This window comes from Glossina fuscipes, unplaced genomic scaffold (assembly GCF_014805625.2).
Source record: "Glossina fuscipes isolate IAEA_lab_2018 unplaced genomic scaffold, Yale_Gfus_2 28, whole genome shotgun sequence".
Lineage (NCBI taxonomy): Eukaryota > Metazoa > Arthropoda > Insecta > Diptera > Glossinidae > Glossina > Glossina fuscipes.
Genome location: NW_023998423.1, coordinates 1,414,745 through 1,440,276, shown reverse-complemented (window position 1 = coordinate 1,440,276; position 25,532 = coordinate 1,414,745). Strand labels below are relative to the sequence as shown.

Below are 25,532 nucleotides of genomic sequence, written 5' to 3'. Positions count from 1 at the left end.
TTATAAGTGTTTACTCCAACAGTCAAGCGAGCTTTTCTTTTAGAGTAGGGAATATCCGACTAACAATTCCATTACCATACCAGTCAACAGATTTCATTCAAGATCCTCCTTGACAAGCAAATGAATGCAACGTTACTATTTCCCTGAGAGTGCTTATCGGACTTAATCCCGTTAGAAACACTTCACTGATTATTGCTATAAAGAAATGGTTAAAAAAGTTGATAGAAATGCTTAGCGTTCAATCAATATTAGCATAGCATTAATAAAAAAACCAGGTATACGCAGTTATTATCCATTATCTACGCTCTACGCACCTGCTTGAAACATAACTTCGACCATTCTTCGACATCAGTTAACGGAGAAAAACGTTTTAAAATATATCTCTTGCTGCAAAGAAAGGGTTCTTTACACGAGTGCATGCGAATGCAATCCTGCAAAAACATAAGCAATTCGTTTTATTCTTTCTGTTCGTTGTATTCTAACTTTTCTACCCTAAGCTTACGAACTTTTTCATATGACTCCTCTAATCGGTTCGATAAGATCGATGAACGGTTTCTTTACTAATTACAATCCTACCGCTGTAGATATCGATAATTCGCTTTATAGCAGTTGCCTCTACTTTTCCTTCTGCATTTTCCTTTACATCATCTCAAACATGTTTCAAGTTTCTTTATAGAAGTTCTGTTCGAAAACGTTGTGGTAACATTTACGTTAAGGCATTGCTTTAATATAAGGCGAAGAGAGGCTTACGATGAATGCTTTGCGAGCAAAGAAAAGCCGCAGTGTTATGAAAGTGGATAATCTGAACTCAAGTATTTTGTCGGCCCATGCATATATGTAACTGCTCTAAGTTCATAGGAGACAAAATTTCAAGTCATGTGTCATTCTATTAGGTTGTTTATAGTGGATAAATGCATTATTCCAAACGGTCGAATTCGATAAGTGTATCTCTCAGCTACTTTGCGAATTGATATTGGTCGGCTTGCACCAGGTAACCCCTTTATTTTGTCCTCATCAGCTGCAACTCACATTCAATGTCGAAACGATATTTTGTGAACCAGTTTTGGCGGTGATCTCCTCCATCCAGACCCATCTTTTTGTGTTAATCATTATCCGAATCGATTTTAAGTACGCTTGGTCACCTGACAATGATGTCCTATTCAACCTGCAAACGTCATACCATATATTCTAATGAGATATGGCGCCAATGCCATGTTTTCGTCTAAACGCGAATGCTATATAACACTTTTCATTTAATCCCGATTATAACTTTGTAATAAGCATATGGGTTTCAACTTGTTTTTGGCAAATTGAAAAACTTCAATTCTTTCATTCTATCCGGGCTGGGTAGGGTACACAATACCGAACCGTGGCCCACAATAGAGTTCTTCGTTGTTTTCTAAGCAAATTTTCGAGCACAGGATAGAAAGGCAGAGAGAAGGAGTTTAATTATGAATACTTACATACAATTTACAAGGTATATCTGAAAACTATGCAAATTACATAACAAATTAATAAACCATCACATGTCCGGGTTATGGAAAAGAAAGTGCACAAATATAATTGACCAAGTGAATAATATATGTTTCTGGGTACGATTTCTCTGTACGGTCATAGGAAACAACGTATCATGTTGCTGTTTATATGCGACAAGCAGAAAGAAAATAAGCAAAAGATTGTTACCTTTTACAGTGCATCCCGTTGATAATGACTTAAATTGTTAGAACGAAATATCAGATAGAACAAGTAAGAAAATTACATATGGCTGTGACCGACTCTTTTATACCCCCCGCCTTCATTGTAAAATAAAGTGTGAAAATTATTTGGGCTTCTGAAAACAGACGTGTTCTCGCTTTTCGTTGTATTGTGATCGCGGCCTTCAATTGCTTTGTGACCCATTTTCATTGTCAAACTGCGTGCAAGAACATTCAATGTTTTTGTCGAATTTAAATCCTATCCCTCTATTGTTGGAACGAAGAATATGTTCATCACACGCACTACACAGACAGGAAGATGGACATGCTTAAATCCGCTCAAAATTTCATGTTCAATAGGAAAATATTCATTCTATAAGATAGCTGACGCTTCCTTCTGAGTGTGACGCACACTTTCTGACAAAATGAATATGTCTTCATCCTTCGGCAGTAGGTACAAAAATAAGAAAGAAGCAAAACATTAACAGCAAAAAATAAACGTTCGTGTTTGATTAAATTTAACACCCGATTAAACGAGATTTCAGTGAAGCAAAATGTATAACACAAATGTGTAGGAAAAAACAAAAGGAAAAATTTGAGAAACTAATATGTTTGCAGGAGTGCAGATCCTTATAGAATATATTTTCACACATATGATTATAGAACGATAGCCCCTCATTGCGTTTGTACTATCCAGAGAAATGGCTTCAGAGGATCCATAAAGTGTAGCTCCTCGTGATTAGTCTAATATTCTGGATAAACGTGGCATTCGCATGCCTGCATTGAAAAGGCTAACGCGTTCGTAGGCAACGGAATTGTGTCCGGATTTTCCCCATTACTGAACGCTAGTTTGCGTGGGCTACACCCAACTTATGCGTAGGTATTTCGACGACAGACGTTCTGTAGTAATGAAGAAGGTTTATCAAACAATCGAACTTTTTAATATGACGGCCTGCCGCACTTCTCAGGTTTCCAAAACATTTTCTACCACGATTGCATGTTCTTTAAACTCCTTGACCGCCCTTATCTGTAAAGATCCTTTCTGACTTTGTTTGTGTTCTTATCTTTATTTCATACACACACAAACGGTCGCCCTCGTATTCCTCCTTCTTCCAACTCCTCTCTTGACCACAACCCTAACCATGGTTTGGCGGAAGTAAAGTTTGAAAATGGCGTTCACAATAACCAAGTTGCCCACAATTTTGTAAAGTATTTTGCAATCCAAATATTTTCGTTTCAGCAGAGTTGAATATAATTTTTGTAGCTCTTCTGAAAAGAAATCGAAATCTTGGAAAGGAAAATCTTATAAGCTTTCGTTAGTAGCAGTGTAGCATCGCAACCGATGATCGTTTTAAACGGCTTTAATATTTATTCAAATCGTCACATACTGCAGAGTAATAAAAGCGGAAACACTATAACAGTTGCTTGCAAACGATAGGGCGACGAGATAGCACAGCATCGGCTTGGAAAAATATCTAAAAGTTGTCATTGAGATCTATATCACCCAGCTTTTATAAGAGAAGAAAGAAACGCTAAGCTTTTGACGTTGAATTTAAAGGCAGCCAACAAAGGATAAGTTCCGTGATAGAGTATCATTATTTATTAAGAAGAGAGTCGTTTTTGTACAGACGTTTTTCGTGACGACAGCTTAAGGTAATTTGCTTAGTAGCAGTTGTTTTCCTTGTTTACTATTTTACTTGTTTTCAATCTGAGCTAATTGAAATCGATGGTACGCGTTTGTTTTTCATTCTTCATTATGTTTGAACAACAACAGCCGTAATTTTATCGCTGTTGTTCAGCTTTTGTTCAGTGCTTGCGAGACTCTTATGAACCGCGGACATACGTGTGCATTGCAATTGTTATACAGTCGATGTGTACATAGTCGATTTTTGTACAAATCATTCAAGAGTGGTTGACATGTTCATTTCGTCAAAACCTTGGGAACGTTGCGAAGAAAGAAGGAAAAAGTCAGAGTTACGTTGTGAAGTGCACATACGCATATAAAACTGTTGCACGCTTCTGCATGCCGATATCTATTGGGAAAAATGGTAAGGTAATGCGAAATACTAATGCACACGACCATTATATTCGTTGATTTTGGCCTTGATTTGACCTTTCTCCACATAATATAAACGTTTTCCATTTCGTATTGTTGAGTTATTCAAGAGGTATAGGCGCTAAAATATGCATAGACGCAATATCGATTATTGCCAAAGAGCTGCTCATGACATACAATAGCCAGAAGCAAAAAACTGGCGGTTAATGGAATGTGACTTTTACGTATATATATATATCGTATAGCAAAATTGATTCCACGAAGAGAAATAGATGAAAAAAAGATTGAAAATGATGCTGCTTCTAAGATATCAAACACTGCCGCATGATCGCGGAGTGGATGGAGTTATGGGACTGCCGAGGAAGCCTTAAACACCCTACTTTGTTGCAAAAAAAAAGAAGAAGAACATTAACAAATTTATATCAACAGAACTTTCTCCCTAAAACGAATGCGATCAGTTCCCATCGAAAGAGAAGACGCTGCCGGAAAGGCAAAATATGTATGAATCGGCTCAACCTATACTCTAATATGTACACGGAAGAAAGCCTGGACCTTTTTGTAGAAAAATTAAAAATTTTTATTAGCATGCATATGACATTAAAGGCGGCCTTCTACCAAAAGCTCCTATCTTTAAAGCATTTGCTGTGAATATATTTCCGTGCGAAATTCAAATTTGTCGAGTGCAATGAATCTTGATGAATAACGGTTTTCAGTAGAACTGAAAAAATTTTTTCACTTGATCCTCCTCTACTTTAGGACCCAATACGAGGTCTTTGTCTCAAAAAGCGTCTCTTTTACTAATCTATCACTTTTCGTGCCTATTTTTATTATTGAATATATCTTTTTTCTTGAATGGTAAGCAATTTCCTAATCAGTGAAGTTGTCGCAATTTCACATGGCGGCCGTCTTAAGTGAACTGTAAAAGTTCTTGTCTAACCAAATGACGACAATGCATCTCTGACTATCTGCTTCTGAGCAGGATGACAAATTGGTTTACTTTTAACTCCGGCCGTCAGTACAAAAATGTAAGAGACGAATTTCTCTCTCGTTCTCTCTCTTGCGTAGCTTGAAAAAAAAGAATTAGTAAAAAGTAAACTTTTAAAAGAAATTTGGTCTTAACAAAGTGACGATACTTTCGCTTACCAGTGCAAAATCCTGTTGAAAACTTTTAAATGTGCTTGATGATGGATGACGTGGTTCTTTATTAATATATTACCAATAGCTTTTTGTGATAAAATGAACTGAAAAGTTTCTCAGCGAAGAAATTCCAAAAATTCGAAGACTTTTTTCTTTGTTTTGAAATAAATAAACAAAAAGTCTGGTAAGTGTAGTTGTCACGTGTAGTACAGGTACCATATCTAAGCATTTATTTCGAAAATTACCTCATTCCAATTTTATTGTTATTGAAAAGACATCTTACTTCAGGTTTCTAATTTCACACTGGATTGATTTTTTGATTTTAATTTGCTGTTTGAGGTAGAGAATCTGAATACAAATTTTAGCATTAGGTGATGTAGATATTTGCAAGTTAAGTGTTTGATTTGAATTCTGGCCATTCATTAGGCAAAACATTGTTTTCTACTTCTACGGTTTATCTTTTCATGAATAATTCGTTAGACAAAGGAAACACTATTCCAGCAGGCGAATGATCAATGCTTTCACTGGCTATTGTTTGTTCTAAGCGTCAAGAATACAATGAGAGAAAAGTATCAGTCGTTTTTGCTAACTTGCTGTCCCACAATTCAAAATAGTGAACTATTGACTGAACATTTGCACTCAAAATATTGCTTTTTATTCCCTACTACACTAACTAGAGGCGACCGTACGTTACTTTTGTGCACCCCCACAAAGAGGCGCGATTTGATTGTAGTAGAAAACGATTCTCAACCGATTTAAGCTGCGTGTCCGTATTTCCCGTCAATATATGTCAATGTTCGCCTGAGTAGCCGAGTAGATAAGAGCCGCGACTCTCAAGTCAGTATTCGTGGGTGCAAATCTCAGTGCAGTAAACTATCCTTTGGTCGCAGTTGTAATGACTGCTTACTCACTAAAGGCATAATACTTACCACTGGGCCGCGGTAAACCACCGCCCTGTCTCTTTCTATTTCTTCTCTTCTTCCTGGCCGTCAGCATGTCGCACGTACAGGGGGCATCGCTCGAATGATTGATCATATTCAAAAATATATTTTTACGGTCCTATATAATAATCGCAATTTTTGGGGTGTTCTGATGAGGTTCAAGCTTTGGCCCAAAGACGAACACTAATGAAACTGAATTATCGCACCGCTATTACTGCTGCCCCCCATATAACCCCCCACCTAAAAATAATTGCAATTTATGGTAATTTTCAAATAAGATCAATGAGAAGCAATTTATTGGCATACTATATATACATATATATAGAAATGCATTACGAAAATTTAAATAGGACGGGATCATTACGTGAACTGCTCACCTATAAATATTGTTACAAAAAAAGGGGCGTTCCTAGATCAATGAGATATGATTTCTAAGTTTCTATGACAAAAATTGATCCATAATACTGACTTAACATATAATTGTGCTATAATAGCTTTGTACCGCATTAGTTTATTTTTCGGAACGTTTCGCATATCAAGGATTCCCATGAAAAGTACAAGAAGGCCATAGTTTTGGCAGCCTGATGGATTATTGATTGAGATACAACCCTTTTAGAGTTATGTCCGTATTCAAGGCGCCCTAACCTTATCATCACACACATAGACATTTATTAGTTTGTATATTTTATTTATTTATACCGACAACCACAAAGAATAGACATCGGCTACCATATAAAAGTATAAATTTTTGATCAGCATCAAGATTCATCTGTCTATCTGTCCATTTACTTTTCACTCATCTGTGTTATATCACCTTTCTAGTCGCAATGACGAAGCATTTTCAAATTTTGCAGAACCATTGCAAGTTATTGGCGGCACATGGGTAGTAATATTAGGCAAAAAGCTGAGAACAGCTTTATTTTCAAAAGTGGAATAATTGGATTTTTTTCTAATTACTCATGAACTACAAAGTATATACCGATAGAGATTCTCATGTATATTTTAAAGCGTCTGTACAAAAATGGAAAAAAATCGGCCTCGTCTATTATTTAGATTATAGGATATCGAAGACTAGGCTAGTGTTTCGTTCCTAAAATTATCCATAGATTTAAATTCGTTTAAGAGAAGGAAACCGTAATTACACGTAGCTTAAGAACTAGCGCATATATAGCTGAGGTATATATCAACATTTTCGACGATTTTCGTGCGGTTAGGGTGTCGTAACTTGCTATATCCTTTAAGCGTTAGTATGTACGCAAAGACTTATCTGTTCATTTAATTTACGAATTAGGTTTTCGGGGTTTCACGAGAAAGCTCTTTTAAGAGTAGTGGGAAATCACTACCCTATCAGATAGTTCCCCCATTTCGATATTCCATTGTGATTTTGCTTGACGCCGAACTTGTTGGTAGTGCATTTTCTTCTTAATTTTAATTTTTAGAATGCGTATTATATCATTTTTTCCTCGATTTTTTTATTCGATTCGATAATTAAACGTTGGCATAGTTAGCATTCAAACGATTAAATAATTATATACTTAACATTGAAATATTACGCTTAGATTAAAAGAAAAAGAAGAACAACAGGACTTTGTCTTCAATTGTTGCTGATTACTGAATACAGGACTGGAACAACTGTTGTATTTCTCTATAAATTGTTCACCTCTTTTCTACATTTTTATGTAGTAGTAGTCCAGGTTTCAATTTAAAATTTTCTTTGTGTTTGTAAGATTTAATTTTGACGTTTAATTGAAATTCTTGTTCAATTTTACGTATTTTTACTTATTTTTTCTTTTTTGGTTTTAGTTCTTGTTGATGTAAGTTAAGTAGAGCAAGGTTATTAAGATTACGTTTACCACAAGGTAGCACAAGTTCGTAGGTAATATTAGCAGTTATATATGGGTAAATAAAATTCATTTTGAATGAAAGAAAAATTTGATTAAAAAAATTACACATGATGAGTCCCGCAATAATTTTTCCGCATCTGTTACGTTATGTTGGAAAAAATTAATTCATATTAAGATATTTTTCCAAATTACTTTCTGCTCCTAGTTCCTCCATTATATGCAAAAAATATCGACAAAATCGGAATCAAAACGTATGCAAGAACTCGCCTTCGCCTTACAATTGCGACACACCAGTGGATCCTAAAACGAAGCCTTTTGCTCCAATCTACAACTGTGAACAGATTCGTACAATACACTTGTTGACACCCTAAGCTTTTCTTTTATCGAAGCATCTAAGATAGCGATAATCGGGAAAGGCCAACTATTAGACATCTTACAACACTTCGCTTAATACAGACATTCATTCATTTTCATGGTAATACATTAAAAATTGCACACGATTTTTATGCGAAGATTTAGTTTTCAGCATCTTTATGTTGTCAATTAACATGTCAAAGGTCTTAGCAACTTCCACTTTTGTCCATCATAAAACACTACAAGTTAGACTTTGTTGCCATAGAAGTGTTTTCTTGTCGTGGGAGTCTCTTTGTATGGTAAGTATGAGACTTCTTGACCAAAAATTGGGCATTTTTGCCATGTAAAGGATTATTTTTCATTAAAACCTTTTTGTGAGATTGGATCCAGAATGTAGATCTACGTTGTTCAAATTCGGCAAGATTATTGTTTGTGTCAACTTATTATTATGCACGCATTTTCAAAAAGAAATATGGAAAATTAGGTTAGAGGATTCAAAAAATAGCCACATTCGATCCAAATTTTTCACATCAATGTAGAGCGCCTCAATACTATTGCTCAGAGGTTTTTCTCAGGAAATTCTCGAAAATGGAATTTTTTTTCAAATAACAACTTGTCAAAATAAGGGGCCGTGTTGGGAGTGGCCGAAAAAGTGGTCTGACCCGAGCCATTTTTAATAGCGTTCATCCTTGAGCCTAAAGATGGCTGCGATCTGTGTAGGCTGAACAAAAGAAACATAGACAGGCAGACAGACAAGCTTAGAGGATTCGAAATCGATCGCTATAACAAAAAATGGATCTATTTCAAATACTTCCGGGTCCTGTACCGTATGTGATGTAGGGCATAAAAATCGCATTCGAAACAATTCGCTCTACGCAAACCATATTTTTACTGGTGAAACTTCTTCTTTCGAGCGCTATTTATAGATTTTTCAAAAAAGCGTTTTTTTAGTGTTTTGTATTTTTTACCTTAAATCTTAACGACCTCAGTATTCATACTTCAAACAACTAAAATGTAACTCCTGACAACTTCTTGGTCTCTATTAAGCACTCGCTGAGTTAACTAACTGGATTACTTCCCTGAAACCACAAAATACATAGAAAAATGTTGTGTGCGTCTTGTTAGCTAATACCTCGTAAACTGATTTCAATGGTGACGTTATGCTGTTCATACTTTCGTAGTAGAATAATGCGAGTGTTACTTAACGAGGCAAGTCTTTCACAAGTTTGTTACACGTTTGTTTACTTAATTCCGTGTAAACGATATCTCAGTTAAGTAGATACAGAAGGAGGACACAAACGCAGGTCGATGACTTCTTTTGTGTTAATTTAAAAACATGCTTTGTCTTTTCACGTGGACGTTATGTCAGGCGAATGCGATACAACTATTGTTACCTTATCTCAGGCAGAACTATAAGGAATTCAGTTTATTTCACTTGATATGCACTCTGCCATCATCTCGTAAATGGTACGGAAGAAGATCAAAAAAATACGTTTATTATAAAGTATACGTTAAACTACATCCACTTTTTAGAGTTTCTTTAATTGAAGTAAAAAAGGTGGAACAACTCCCATTAGAAAAGAAATGATACAAAATCTACCAATCGAAATACCAATGCAATGATGCAGGTATATAGTTATGCCGGAAGTCGCCAAAAAGTGATCCGTTCTGAACCATTTTCAGCGGCGTTCGACCGCGGACCAAAACATGTCAATGTTCCCCAACTCATTACAATATCTTAAAAATTGCGGATTGTCGATTGAGCACAAAAAATCAAGACGAACAGAGGGACAAAGAAGCTTAGGTCCACACCAGAATCACTTTCTGAATCAATGTTCTACACCATATCGCTTAATGCAACTGTTCATCAATGTGTATATTGGGAGTGTTCGAAAAAGCGGTCCGATCTGAGCCAGTTTCAAAAGCGTCCTTTCTTGGGCCAGTATATCAAATTTCGTCAAAATACCCCGAAAATTGCAACTCGTAGGTTGAACACAAGACCACAAGATGAACGGGTGGACAGGGAGACAGACGTACAGAGAGACAAACAAGCTTAAATCGTTTCAGAAAGTGACTTTGAATCGGTCGATATAATATTATAAGGCATATACCTCAAGTCCTCTGCATGTTGTATACATCCTTACAAACTTAATACCTCCTTGTCCTAAAAATGTGTGTAGACTTTAAACTTGAGTTGAAATATTATCATATAATTATAAAATATAATATAATTAAAGACGGTATATGATGTTCTTGCTATTTTATTACATTCAATATTCTGAGCGCTGAGTCCCGACCGCTTGATGTCGAAACACCGACACTGCTACGGTGGTATTCATTCGATTAAGATTTGTGCTGTTCACCTGTTAAAGGCGGCATATATAATAGATATACATACACAAACTTTTCACGTACGCCGTACGGCCGAAGACTCATAATAATACGCTTATGCTTATCTAGTTAGTAAACAACATAGAGTGGTAATTGAATTAATTTAAGTTACAGGGTTATGCAGGACGTGGCCGGCAACAGCGAAGCTATTGTACTGGATCGATTATCGCCTGGCACTCAGTACTCAATAACCGTAACAGCAATTTGGATGGGCAAAAAGTATCGCAGTCGTCAGATAGTATTCCGCACATTAGGTAAATTGATATAAATTGACACAAACGGGAAAATGAACTTTCAATACACTTTTTTGTATTTGGGTTATGCTCTCTCATAGATTTACCGAAACCTCTCTCACAACAAGATTTATTAGCGAATGGTATGGTGTTCACACCTAGCACGGGAGTAGGTTTCGGCGGAAACCCAAATAATGGCCGACCGCCCGGAATTAGTAATGGCAGTGAAACGTCTGGAGATGATGACGCAGGCATTACCTCAACCGCTACCAATACTCTCTCCCATGGAACGCATCGAGAGTTACCAACGGTTAGTTGTAGAGCACATGTCTATTGAAGAAACTTTTATCAACCTGAACCCGTTTAATGTCAACTTAAATGTCTCGATAAACTGATTTGTTTTACTATTGTTCTTCAATAGCAATATCGCTAGTTATTCATCATTGCAACAAGAAGAACAAGTTGCACTTATTGTCTTATTTTTCTTTTCTTTTCTACTGTGGAGAAAAAGTATTGAACTTATTTCCTACGTTTTTTTTTTTTTCTTTTGTTTTATTTGGTTTTCTACTGTTTTTTTGCGAAATTTATTACAGATACGTGGCGTTGAGATTGGCATCGTTCTTATAGTATTGATGGTGTGGGCAGGAGCGATTGCATTATTCTTTAATCGTTGGGGCAAAATACGCATGCTGTTACCCTATCAGCCTGACTATAAGCATGAGCAACTCAAAGTTCCCGGCACTGGTGTATGCAGTGGCGGAGTTTGTAACGGTCAGCATTCGCATCAGGTACATATATATATTCATGTTACATAAATATACAAAATATGCATACATTTATTATTCTTTTTGAAACACACGTACACACTCACACACCTGGCAAAAGAAAAAATAGAGTTTAGAAAATCAACTACATTTGAGCAAAACAAAACAAAAAAAAAACCTGTAACAAAATAGAAGGACAAAAAGCAATAATAATAATAAAACGATGAAATGAACAAGACCTTTAGAGTAGATCCTCAGAGAATTTCCTCGGGGATAGTACGAGCACAATCACTCACATTACACAAACATGCTTGGAGCAAGCATATTAAAAAGGGGAAAAAAATTCCATAATGTCTTTCTCTTCTCTTCCCCTTTTTTCATTGTCTTCTTTCTTATTCTCGTATGAAAGATTTCATGCAGAACATTTTAAAAAAGTCGGTAAAAATTAAAATGCAATGTTTTTAAAATTTCCAAGAGCTTTAAAAAATAATGCAATTTGAAAATTAGGAGAATATTAAGGAAATATAACAAATAAACAATTTCAAGCAATTTACAATGGAGAGCATTATTGGTATTAGAACGCATGGGACCCTATTCCACGTTATGCCAAATCATCAAGTTTAGGTCTAAGTTCTCATCTTGGCTTTATTGTATAAAACATAGCTTTTGGAAATTTTGAATAAATAGAGATCTTTGCACAAAATAAGAAACGCTCTCACGGCCTCAAGTCCTCTTTTTCCTATTTAATCCGACGGTTATCATGACGCGAACTGCTAAACTAAGGGCATAACCTCTTTGTGGAGGACGCTCTGGTCGTGCTTCTTTAAGATTAGTAACGGCAAGTATAGGTTTTTTCGTTTCTCTAGCTCCAAATGAAGCACGTAGACTAGTTTTTTACGGTAGAGGTACGATATATCATTGACATTATGACGGCCGTCACCGCGACAAGCGCGAACTCAAAAACCGTCAAATAATCATATTGATTGTGAATTCCAACACCACCTGGTGGGTGTGAATTGTCGACGTAAACTGTTTTTAACACATTCTCTACTGCGTTCAACGATTTCAATGTCATTTTCCTTTAACATCTCTTTACGGCATCTACGTAAGCCAATTTTTCAAATTAAAATACAAGAATCTAAAAATAAATTGTTGTTGTATTATATGTTAATGAATTACTTTTTATTTTGTAATCTTTTTATTATAAAAAGTGCTTAGCGGGATTAAATATTTAACTTATTAAACTTATTGTAAAACCATTAATTCCTTACAGCATTTCGCTTAATAGAATTATTCACAAAAGGACTTTTCAAAATAAAACTTTATATTGGAAGGGTTCGAAATAATGGTCTGATCTGAACAATTTTCAAGAGCCTTCTGGGCCAAAGCGTGCCAGTGCAAATATCTCAAAAATTGCAACTCGTAGCTTGAAGGCAAAAAACAAGACAGACGACCGGATGCCTAGACGCGTCGTCAAACAGCTCTGTTCAGAAAGCGATCGATCAGTAGAAAGAAGCTCTATCTGCTGTCCTTGCGCACAAACTTCATATGTCCTTGTACCGCAACTGGTGTAGGGCATGAAAATGAATATTGAAAACTTATTGGAATATTACATTTAACGTATACATAACGTATCCGAAGCTAAAATACCCCCATATAAGCCTAAATTAAATGATCATTAATAAAATTTCCAATATTTATAAAATGATTTCTTTTTTAAATGATTGCGACGAAAATACGTTTGCCTTTATACGCTTAAAAAGAGAGTGTATATTAAAGATGATTGGATATGCTGTCGTGTTGCGAGCACGGTACACGTAGCACGAACTCATAGCCCAAACGGCAGGAACTGCGGTAACCAGTTAACTTTGCCTGACGCATGAAAAAGTAGATGAAAAAATAAATAGAAGAGTGAAATAAAACAAAGTACCGCTCGATGCAAATACTCAAGGCTTCAATAAAACGTAATATAAATGCCATTTAGTAATATGTCTTCTGTATAGCGCGAGTAAGCCTGCCTGCCAGCAAGTAAACTCAGAATTGAAGGGCTTTTAAAATTAAATTACCCAACGAACTGCTTAAGCATTCGTAACGAAAACAAGTTCTTATCCCCAATTAACGTCAACTTTATTATGTAAAAACATTTATTATTAGGCAATGAATTGATCTTATGTGACAATGGCATTACCTTATCTAAAGCAAGGCTCATTTACACATACATTAGACTCCATTTATTTCGTCCATGGAAAGTTTTTAAAATGCGGCTCCTGTTAATTGCGTGAGGTTCTCAGGAAGGACACTTCTTTATGTGTCACGCCTTTCAAAGTATAATTTTCTATATATATCCAGTCAGGTGAAGCATGGTATTAGGCGAAAAGGTGCAGGTTAATGGCCCGGCCCTAATATGTTACCTGCATCTATTTTGACACATATAAATATAAACACATGCATACATATATACATACATCCAAACATACGGACATGCATACTTATATATATACGCGTATATACAATACAGAAAGACATGCACACCTTGTGTGCTTTATAAAAAGTAAATAATACATTTTTAATAAACTATTTTCTGGCGGTGGATGTAATTAAAGCTTCTACGCTTTACTAATTACTGGGGCATTTTCCAAATAATTAATTCTCATTTTTATTTGTTAAAGGAATCGTTTTTTTTTTTTTGTCTTTCATTAATGACACTCTTGCAACGTTATTAAGAATAATTGGCCTACTTTCGACAGGTTATATGAACAAACAAATAAAACGCTTCCATGAGTTTCGAAAAGTTTCAGTTATAATTTTCTTTCAATACATTAACAGTTCATATCAACACAAACATGCACAACACATTTACTCTTATAAATTTACTCCAAAAATGTTGGGATATCTTAACAAACTTTACATCCGCTCATGTCGAAAAATTCAAATGACGTTATGTGTGTTGGGCGATAAACGTTAATCAAATTGGGAGGATATTAAAATTATACCGTTTCTTTCACACTCTAATTTCTTTTTTCTTTTTCTATCCCCTCACCTAAATGCAATTGAAACTTATTTCTTCTTGTTCTTGTTGTTCTTTTTCCTCTAGAATTTACATCACGATATGTTCGTTAAGGTATCGAATTTTTTCTCATAACATTTTCTTTTGCTTTTTCTCCCGATTTCGCTTCATTTACTTTTTTTAAGTCTTTCCTTCTTTTTTCGGAAATATTGTTCAATAGATTTTTAGAACATTTTTTTTTTTTTTTTTCTTATTTATGAATTTGGCAAGCGATGGCTTATGTCTCTCAATCAATTTCTGAGAGTTTAACACATACATACAATAGTTTTTTGCTTGTGCGTCTAATGCATGCGAACGGAGTGTTTATATATATATATATACATATAAAATACAAATACAAATCGGATATGGAAACCCAGAAACCGAAAACCAAAAACAAAGTCTTAAACAACCAACTAAAACTAAGCCTTTGGGAATTTAGTTGTCAGCACGTATTTTACGCTTGAAAGCTTACAATCTTACTAGACACGTGATAATAATGATCATCTCTGGGATAAAGCGGAAAATATGAAATGTCTATAGAACACTTATAAATATTGTATATGGCATAAGTGGCACCTTCCTTCGTATCGAGTTGCCCGTAAAACTTACTATACTCACACGAAGATTGGGAAGGCTTGCACTCTTATTAAATGCGTTAAGATGGACGTAAGACAAGGCAAGGCATTAACTTAGACTAAAGCACACTTTTAGATAAGCAAGTCTTAGTTGCCAGAAGATCTCGAAGGATGGCCTTTAAGGTCTATCGTATCGTATAAGGTGCTATAGACCGCCATTAAAAAAGCATGATATCTGTCGGGATGTGTTTCTCTAGTTTGTTTGCGGCAGACATATAATCCATTATATCACCCTCACGCGATGGAAATTCTACAACGTTCGAAATTTAAATTATCTTGTTATCAGTTTGCGATCAAGTATCGGATTTATGGGCGAGTGCAGCATAATTTATTGTCTACTATTGATTCATATTTTCTGAATAGACGGGATGAAGAGATTGAACGTGGAGTGGTTTACGCGAAAAAAAAAAAACCAGCATACTTCTTGGTTCGTGACTGGCAAAGGATGGTCCCAATAAAGACGGATATAAACTTTGGTTATTCCCGTCGAAACTTCAGATCGATAGTATCTCGCATTTGGCGAATATTGCAGATGCGATCTTCAATAAAATAGTCTATGTTCTAAGGCAACATAGTTAGTGAGCGACCTTAATCTCCATTCGTGGTTGATGTATTAATGTATCTATCCACGATATTAAGAAGTTTAAAGTATCCGTAGTTCACAATTTCTGGTCTGTCTGGTCTGGCTTCATGATGTGGTTTATGGCGGACACGTGGATGACACTTTTCTATGTCGAGTAAAAATAAAAACGATAGCTTGATTAGTATAGCTAGTCGACCGGTTTGAAACCTAGGTTCGGTTGCAAGCAACACGTAATGATTTCATTAGCAAACCAGACACGAACTTCAATGAAATCAATCATGCTCGTGTGTTGCATGATCGCGGCTTGGGGTTGATCGGAACATTCTACTGCACATCCGCTAGTCTAAGATGTTCGCAAATATATATGTCTTCTAAATTTGCGTCGGAGAAAATCACTTGCAAAGGGGTACACGATCGATTATGAGATTATGCGTTTCGACTGCGTCGAATAGTAGGGTGCGCTTCTAGGAATATGGGATTGAAAGCTGTGATTAAACGCGGCAGAGCTTTATGCGATCGTCATCTTAACCAAAAGTTCAAAGTCCTCATCGTTTGTTTTTGGTTGTTACCTATGAGATGAGGAAATTAATATTTTCCCACGATGGGTACAACGATTTTCTCGCTTACTTTAACTGAGAAATAAAACACTTTTCAGGCTTTTAAACAACACAAAGTTTGAATGCATTCCTTTGCATATTTCGAGACAAAGTTTTCGCTTAAAGTATTCGTAGCAGTTCCACGCAAACAAACATGGCCTTAAGTTAATTATGCTTTATATTGCAACAGCAAAATACCACGAACTTTTTCCTTGAATCAATTATTACATCTTCATTTTGCGATTTTCTTTCTTTGCAATGAACACGCCTTACCTACCCAAGTCCCAAATAGAATTAATTGTAATGACATATATTAAAATATATTTAATTTCTTGCATTTTTAGAAAATAATTTTGGAATGCTTTCGTAATTGATTGAAATGGTCATTAATTAAAACCCCATTTAGATTATTAATTAAAACAATTTTTGTTATATAAAGAATTTTCCCCTGTTTTTATTTTGCTTAATTTTACTGAACTGTTCAGAGTAGCTCTTGCCACAATAACAATCGACGACATGAAAACAACAAGTATAGGACAAGTGAAAGACCTCTAAAGGCTTAGTTAAGAACTATAACATTTTGCTTGTACTTGTAATTGTAATTGTATGTAATTAGGAGGTATCGTGAGATTTCAAGCAAATCGCACAACAACAAAAACTGCATGAATTGATGAAAATGATGTTTTGGTTAACTTTTTCAAAAATCACAGCCTGCGTAATGAGCTGTGCCCCCCAGATAGATGCTCTGTTCACAATCCAGATTTATTTACTTCTTTTTTTTCAATCTACAGGCATGTGAGCTTACTTCGTTTTTTCCTTTTTGCTATCTCTCTTTTACTCTCTCTCTCTCTCTCTCTCTCTCTCTCTCCATATACATTCTTTCTATTTCTGTCTTCTGCTATGCATTGATTTTTCTATGTATATTTTCTTGTAGGAATTGATATCGAAAAGAAGAATGAAAAAAAAGAAAATTAAGAAGTATTTATCGAAATTTTGCTTTGAAAGCTTTTGTGTTGTTGTCCTGCCTGAGTAATCCGGTTACGTTCTATCACTTTAGTGAAATAATTTTTTTTTTAGAAATTTTCTTTACTCTTTTTTTAATAATGACCGTTACTTGAAACTTAATGCTTAACAATTATGTGCTGTTGGATTATTTAGTGTTTACCACGGTGTGAAGGCTGTGGTATATTTGATCGGTGCTTTCAATATCCGCGCCGCGAATTGGAACGTGATTGCGGCTGTCAGTTTGCTTTGCTACATCGCGCCGACGTAGAAAGCTAGCAACCAACTCGCGTCGATGGTGGTAATACATCATCAGAGAGTTATAAACGCGTAGAGAGCATTGAAAGTCCCGTCAGTGGCGGCAGCGGTATACGCAGAACTACGTACAGCGGTGTCGATGAACATGACTTTCGGGATATGAGAAGCAATAGTCATATGACTTTATCCGAGCCTACTTTAGAAGTTGAAGAACGTGAAAGCTTATTAGACTGTGACGTTAAACATCATTGCGAGCATCACTGTCGGCCAGTACATACCCAAAAGGAAAAATGCGATTTTCATCGGCAATTGCGTCAAAAAAGTTATGCTGCTCAGCGTAGTATTTTGAAAAATTCTCAGGATAATGCTGCCAATGAAGGAGACGATTTGTTCGAAGCTAAAAAACAACTTATTTTAAGGCGTAGACGTCTCTTCAGTCATTATCGTCAATATGAACAATGGAGACGTCGTCAATTTAGTTATGATTATTGTTATCATAGGCCCTTACCACCAGCACCAACATCATTACTTCCCCTGCATAAGACCATATGCCCGAATTATTTGAACAGCTTGAGTAGCACGAATCCGAATGCTTTTAGACGGCGTCGCCTATATCGACGACAATTTTCCTATGCTGAACGTAGTCGCGACGATTCGCACGATAGCAAAGATTCTTATCATCTCCCCAAATGCCACAGTATGGCAGCTAGTGATACTATACGTACCGATTCCACTACACTCAATCATACAAATCTCACGACCGAACGACACAGCGTAAGTTTCACGTTTTTCTACCTAACGTCACATTGAAGTATATCAGTTACGTCATAAACTAAATAAATAAGTTAAAGAATTTTATTGTAGTGGTTGGTGATTGGATTATAGCACCCATCCACCCATTATCACCGAATTATGTACAGCAGAGCACAAGACCACCACTATTACCACAAACAAAAACATTTCAAAAACAAAAAAAAGCACTATCACTTTCGCCAATTCAGAAAAACAAACAAACACTGGAAATACTCGTAAATTAAGTTTTATATAAAATTCATCGTCTTTGATTTGTTGTTGTTGTCTGTCTATTCGCATACCTGCATAGTTATTGGCATTCCAATCATCCGCCCCACCTTATCATATTTCATCAACGAACCAAATTCAACAGCATTTTGGCCAAGTCAAGCAATTGGCACAAAGAAATTCGACTTGAAATTTGACTTAACATTTCGCTCAAAATATTTACAATTTTTTCTTGCCTTTCGTTTTTTCTTTTTTTTTTTTGTTGTTGTTGTGCTTTATTCTTTTCACAGTTTGCTTTGTTAACAAACACTTAGCAAAGCCAAGCAATCATCCATCAGATCAATCAATCAATTAAGTTGACACAGTGTCGATTACGATATGAAAAAAAAAGGAGCGACATACTCGAATCCAATAAATCCACCAAAGCGCTACAGCTTTGATTCACTGATTGCTTTTGTTCTGGTATAGCTTTTCCTTCTCATGTTCTTTCTTTTCTTCTATCTCTCTTTTAATTTTATTCTGTTTGCCTTTTATTTGGTTGATCTCTATTTCTGCTTTTCTGCTTGCCCACCCGTCATTACGCGCATCCCCTTTTTTCCTTCGGTTAAGTTACAATTTCTATCGTTTCCAGTTTTTAAAAGTTTTTATTATTTGTGTGTTCTTTTGTTTATATTTTTCAAAGTTCATGTTGCTTACCGTTTAGGGAATAGATTAAAAGGTTAAATGACTTCATAGTCGCCTCAATTTCAAGTAGTAAGGTTTTTGGGCGAAATATTTTTTAAAGGCTTAAGACCATAAAAAGGATTTTAAAAATTGATGTGAAGATCGATTTCCGTACTATTCTTCCCTTGTACCGGCAAATTGCTTTATATTAGAAATTAAAGCAATGTTCTATAAGAATCATGAATTGCTTTTTCGCTTGTTTTTCTAATAAAACTCTCTTCCCTTCACCAATCTCTCGCTTTTGCTCTCTCCCTTTCTCCCTAACTTTCTGTTTCTCTCCCCGTAATCTATAATCACCATTGAAAGATTCTTGTTTGTAAATATCATTCTATAGTCTCTCTCTCTCTCTCTCACTCTCTCTCTCTCTCTCTCTCTCTCTCTCTCTATCTCTATCTCTATCTCTCTCTTTGTATCCAGCCTCTCTCCACATACTCACACACGGCAAACTCCATCACAATGTATTGTTATTATTATCTTAGCTTCAAGACATAAAGTTTAACGTGTATTTCAATTTCTTTACCGTATCTTTTGTTTTTTCGTATTTTTCATACCTATTGTGTGTGTCAATTCCACATTATGTTGGTTGGCTGTGTGACAAATTCAGTTCGATAGTAGCGAATGCGGAGCACTCGCCGCCTATCAACCACTACACTGTAGTAGTAGTCGTGTAAGCATTTTAAATGTTCTTTTTTAGCTGCTTCATTTAAAAGCGTGCACATAAGTGACATAAACAGTTGGTGATATTTTAAAATTGTATGTTTTGCATTTCTCTTGTTCTCTTTTCTTTCTTTCTTTCTTTATTTTTCTTCACTTTTACGCGTGCGCTCCCGTTCTCGTTTTTGTGCGCTCTTTCTTCTCTTGTGCGGGTTTTTCTTATTCTTGATTTCAGCACTTCCACTTTTTTCCGGAGGAGCATTCAGCCTCCATATCTGAGCGTATCACACGCAGTCGCATTAATTCAGCAATATTTGTCTCATCTGAAGGTAGGGGTTTTGATTCAATAGAATTTTTGCGTAGGCATGGCTCGCAAAGTGTATTATGTCGGAAGGCAAAAAGTGCTGAAAATATTACGGATAATGGTAGAAAGGTAAGTTACATATATTTCTTAATGGTACATATGATTGTATTATGAAAGCAATATTGTATTCTGTTTTCATTAAAAATTCGAGAAATTTCTTCTTCTCATAAATCTTCACGCTTTCCTATATAAATCTTCGCATTCATACTTCACTTGATTAGCATTAAGTGTGTAACAAAAATAAAAAATAACTTTGCATAAACTATCGTCTCTTCTCACATTCTCACAAGACGAGGAATATATTATTTGAAGTACCCTTGCAAACTGTTATCTAACATTTGTATGCCCATCATACATAGAGAATAAAGCTGTAGACCTCCATTCAATAAAAAACACAGCTTTAAAGCATCGTAGTTTTTGATCTTTTAAAAGATTATCAAAAATGGCACGAGAATCACTTCCCGAAGAGTAAACGTAAATATGTAAAATGTCGAAGATTCTTGGCTTCTCAAAGCCTAACATAAGATTAGAAACTGTAAAAGAAAGGTGGCTAATATTCTTAGTAAATAGGAATAGCTACAGAAACCAAAAGTATAAGTAAGTGGGCGTAAAAACCCAAGTCTAGGAAACTGGTCGCACTTTACAAAAACAATTCTCATTCCGCATTGATTCAGGGAGACGAATACAAAATATTTATAATGGTCTCTTAAAAATTGCTCCCGCTCGGACCAGCTCCTCCCACCTTAAAGCTGCTTAAACAATGAAAATCGTTTGAAAATTGAACATTTCAGGTTAATCGCAGTCTCGAAAACCTTGAAAAAAATTTGGGAAAAGGTTTATAGTTTTCGTAAGTTTAAAATATTTTAGCTCCATTTAATTTCATAAACATAATTTATTTACTTAGAGATAGAAAACCTGTAGAATGGAACTTTTAGAGACTTTTGCCCGTTAGGTAAATTCTTCTCATCAAAAAAACGGCTCTTAAATGTTTTTACACCCTTTCATAATATTCTTGTAAAAGACTGTTAAAACCGATTTATAGTCAAATCAAACTTCGGAAAACGTTTACCCACACTCCTCACTCGCTCGCTGTTAATAAATGTTTTTAAAGTCGAAAGAAAATATCGTTCATATATATAAAAAATTTCTATTTATCATTAACAACTTCTGAATATAAAAAATTACTACCACGCTTTTAGTAAAGCTTTAGATTAAATATCTCTAAACCACATTCTCTAGAGAAAAAAACTTTAAACTTAGTTTTCATTCGGCATTTTCAATTGATAAAGAATCAAGTACTATATCTGTTGCTATACTTCCTCCTCACTCACTCTGCTTCTAAAGGAAAATCATATAAACATGATTTTTTTTTTTACTATCGTTAAGTACATACATTCGTTTTTCTTAAACAGAAAAGTTTTTCGGAAAAACGTCAATGGCAGACTGACGATAACAATGATGTCGGCAATGATTCCGATGGTCAAAATGAGTATTCTATAGAATTGCAAGAGTGTTCAAAGAGTGTTGAAAACCATCCGATAGCGGCATTAAAGAATAATGTCGAAAAATTACTGGCTGCCACTACAGTGTTGGGTCATTCCGCTGCTGTAACCACCTCCAATCGCATCGTGGGTAGCATATCTATAGAAACCCCACCACCACATATTAGAGACATGGAGAGACAACAACAGAAACAGCAGCAGCAGCAGCAACAACGACAACAGCAACAGCAGCAACCGCAACAACATGAACAACGTGACAATGTAACAACAATAGCTCCTTCGATAAGCTTAGCTAATACAGCGTCAATAAATTCGACTTTCCATGATTCGGCTGATACGGTCGAAGAGTTAGTCCTCACACCTATAGATAATACTACCATGAATGCAAAAAACAGCAATTATAATAATATTAACCCGTTAACTAATAATAACAATATCTGTCGATCACCTATCTTAATACAACAGCGTTCATCTACAGCATCACCGGCCCTAACTCCTCAACTCCAAGCACAAGACAATAGTCCAAAAGCGATAAAATTGAAATGCTTAACGCCGAAGATCAGCAATTTACCAATGGTTTCGGTGTCGGGTCCATCGCCACCCGATGAAAAACCACCACCGCCCGAATATTTGTAACAAATGGTTGCCGAAACATTTATTTAAGATTCAACCACAGACCATCAACCAACCATCATAACCACCATCTCCACCATTTTTTAAGCGAAGCAGCACAAAGAGGTATGGAAATATATATTTTCAAAATACTTCTATAATATTCTATATATCTTGAATTACCTGATCTTCTTCAATGTCTCTAAAAGCTATACTTGGCCAAAATTTTAAGTAAATGTTTCGGTTTCTAAAATGAAAAAAAAAAAAACAAATAAATTAAAACTTACAAAGAAACTCTAAACAAAGAAGCTTTAATATGTTAAAAAAGAAAGAAACAAAAGCAAACTTATAAATATTTATATATTTTAAGTAAAATTATTTTGTAATATCCTTAAGTGTAGATATAATTAATGCGAGGCAGTTGCACAATTATATTGAAAAGTTATTTAAGAAAAACAAAACGAAAAAAAAGAAAATAATTGGGCCAACATATATATATATATAAGAAGAAGCATATCAATGGTATTAGCAAGTAAGGGACACTCTGTTCGTTCTAAATCACTGTAGATAGACACGTTTGCAAAAAGATCAACAACGCCCAACCACTAAATCTAATCTAAATCTAATGAATGCTTAGGGATAAAAGATAGTCGCGTTGAATCTGAAAAGCAATAAATATTATAAATAATAGCCTACAGGCAATTAAGTTGTAGTCAATCGAAGCTCGGCGTTTTAATGCCTACGCCCATGTAGAAAATTTCCCTCTCTAAGTCACATATAAAGTTCCGCTTCTTAAGCTAATAGAGCGAAATTAGTAAGCTGCTGGAGTATTAGTGAGTATTGATTCGATAATATTATCGATAGATAAAGATAAACTTTATTTTTTTCCATTTTCTTGTCCGAATTAGATATGTTCGTAAATACAACAGAAAATTGTTTTGAAAACACTTAGCAATGGAATCACAATATCGAAAGTGAAGAAGAAATAAAAATGAGTTTAACCATCTAGTCATCCGTATCCAAACTCCAATAAGCAAAGCAGCGGTTAGCGACGATAAAACTGTAGTAGGCCAGGACCGTTGAATGCGCAACACCACCCCGTTCATACAAGAAATTTTTGAAATAAAGCGTTATATTGAAACGGGTCGAAAAAATGATCGAATCAGGACTATTTTCAACAGCGTCCGGCCTTAGGCTCAAACAGATCCGAATTCTAAATCGAAATATCTCACAAATTTGCGGCCTGTATGTCGGACAAGAGAAAATCAGACGTACAGCCGCGACAGACAACCACCACCTTCTTAATCGACGAGTATAATAACAAAAATGAGTGCAAACTTAATATACCTTTGAATCGCAAATGGGGTATAAAAAGGCTTAGTTGAAATTATTTATTTTAAATATTTCTTTATATATTTATACACAAAAAATTTTCTTGCCTGAACAACAAAGTCATCTTACTTCGAATTTATTTCAAGTACATAATTTTCCCAGCCAGTGCTCGAGGTGAGTTCCCTGCCAAAAAATTATCACCGGATGAAAGTCTCTGCATTGTTCGAATGCAATTTTTAGGTTTAGGGAATAAAAAGCGATTACTTGCGGCTAGATTTGTTAAACAACAAGGGTAGTCAACATAAGCAAGCCCTGAAAATCGAACGTTCCGACATGTCAACGGCAAAAGTATGAGCCACCTTTAACTGCCTAAGCAAGTGTAAATAATGCACAATACGTTAAATGCAAGGGTTTCCCATTTTTCAAGATAATTGGTCAAGATAACCTCATGGCTATCCCGCCCAGGAAGCAACTTTTTTTTCGAAACGGTTTTTATTTCGGTGTGAGCAAATGTGACACCCATGTGAAGAAAGATGTTCTCTGGACGTGTTTAAAGACGCTCTTAGCTGTCAAAGGTCGTGCAGCATCCTTCGGTGATTTACTCTTCTTGGCCGCTCTTATTATTATGCATATACGATAAGAGATAAGCCTTATACTTAGGTAGAGTCACTGCCCAAAACTGCACCGCGACGAATTACACAGACCCCTTTGAATGACTGGATGAATGCATGCACAAAAGTATGTCCCAAATTTTGTGGACAAGTGCTGCCATCTTCAGTTTTAGGTCGCCACTTTGGCAAAGCTTTCGTATAAGTGAAAAAGCGATGCGGACAATTTTTGACATAATTACATTCATTCATTTAATAAGAAAGTTTATAGTGAGTTCATATCTCAATAAGTGCGATTTTCACAAAAAACTCTAAAATATTATGTTTTCTAAAAATGTTTAAAGGTGTTATAAAGACGTAGCACTTGCAACCTTCGTCGTTGTCGGTTAGACCATAAGTTACGACTGCAAAAGTTGCCAAACTGACAAACAAATATTTAAAGTGGCAGTTATCAGTCGGCCTACCCTTTTGCCCTTAAGAAGACATTCTATGGCTTTGATGACATCTGCACTTGCACATGTTTCTTCAAAGAGTATAAATTATATTTATAATCAACTAAATTAGTAATAAAATCTACAGCAGAACGATATCTACAAATAGAAAATTATGCTTACGCAGCCGCAGGTGTTGCAACGCCTTTGCATATTTTACATTTTGCAACGGGCAATGAAGTACAATTTACTTTATAATCCTTGATGTAGATAATAAAAAAAAAAACTACACGTTTCACTGTTCAAAGTTGACAAGGCTTATTAATTAATTTTTGAAAGAGATTAAATTAATTAACCCTTCACGTGGACTTTTCGTTTGTATCGACGTTGACTTGAAATAAGTTATGGATGTGATAAGAATCACAAAAAGCAAAATACAAAATGCTATTACCTCCACAACTGCACATAGAAAATATAATTAGGATGCATGTAGCTGTACATGTTATATTATGGGAAGCGATGAGCGTTATACTTCTTGCTTAATTTTTAAGAAAGCGCTGCTGATTTGCGACCTGTCACATAAAGCCGACGTCTTATTTATAGATGTGAAGTGCAAAAAGCTCTTGTGAAAGTCATTACGTCAACGACAAGTAGCATACCCATGGCACGCTCAGGTAGCGTAGCGTGTTACGATTTGATCAAGACACACGAACCCATTTCTACCGAAAGCTACCAACAAGAACTCAAGC

General features: G+C 35.5%; 1 protein-coding gene across 8 annotated transcripts in view; it reads left to right on the top strand.

The window, feature by feature from the left end:
- The window catches only part of LOC119636199 (protein kinase 4), a 70,117-nt gene extending 47,437 nt beyond the window's left edge, over nt 1–22,680 (top strand). The window contains exons 1-8 of one of the 8 annotated variants that reach the window (XM_038031430.1): nt 3,509–3,742; nt 10,532–10,671; nt 10,752–10,960; nt 11,244–11,438; nt 14,509–14,535; nt 19,885–19,947; nt 20,170–20,367; nt 21,711–22,680. In XM_038031430.1, coding sequence (XP_037887358.1) covers nt 10,536–10,671; nt 10,752–10,960; nt 11,244–11,438; nt 14,509–14,535; nt 19,885–19,947; nt 20,170–20,367; nt 21,711–22,436 — 1,554 coding nt within the window. In that variant the 5' untranslated portion in view covers nt 3,509–3,742; nt 10,532–10,535 and the 3' untranslated portion in view covers nt 22,437–22,680. Of the gene's footprint in view, nt 1–3,508; nt 3,743–10,525; nt 10,672–10,751; nt 10,961–11,243; nt 11,439–14,508; nt 14,536–17,556; nt 18,312–19,884; nt 19,948–20,169; nt 20,368–21,710 lie in introns of those variants that run through there. The other 7 variants (XM_038031423.1, XM_038031422.1, XM_038031425.1 and 4 more) reach the window with 7 other exon arrangements.
- The last annotated feature ends 2,852 nt before the right edge of the window (nt 22,681–25,532 follow it).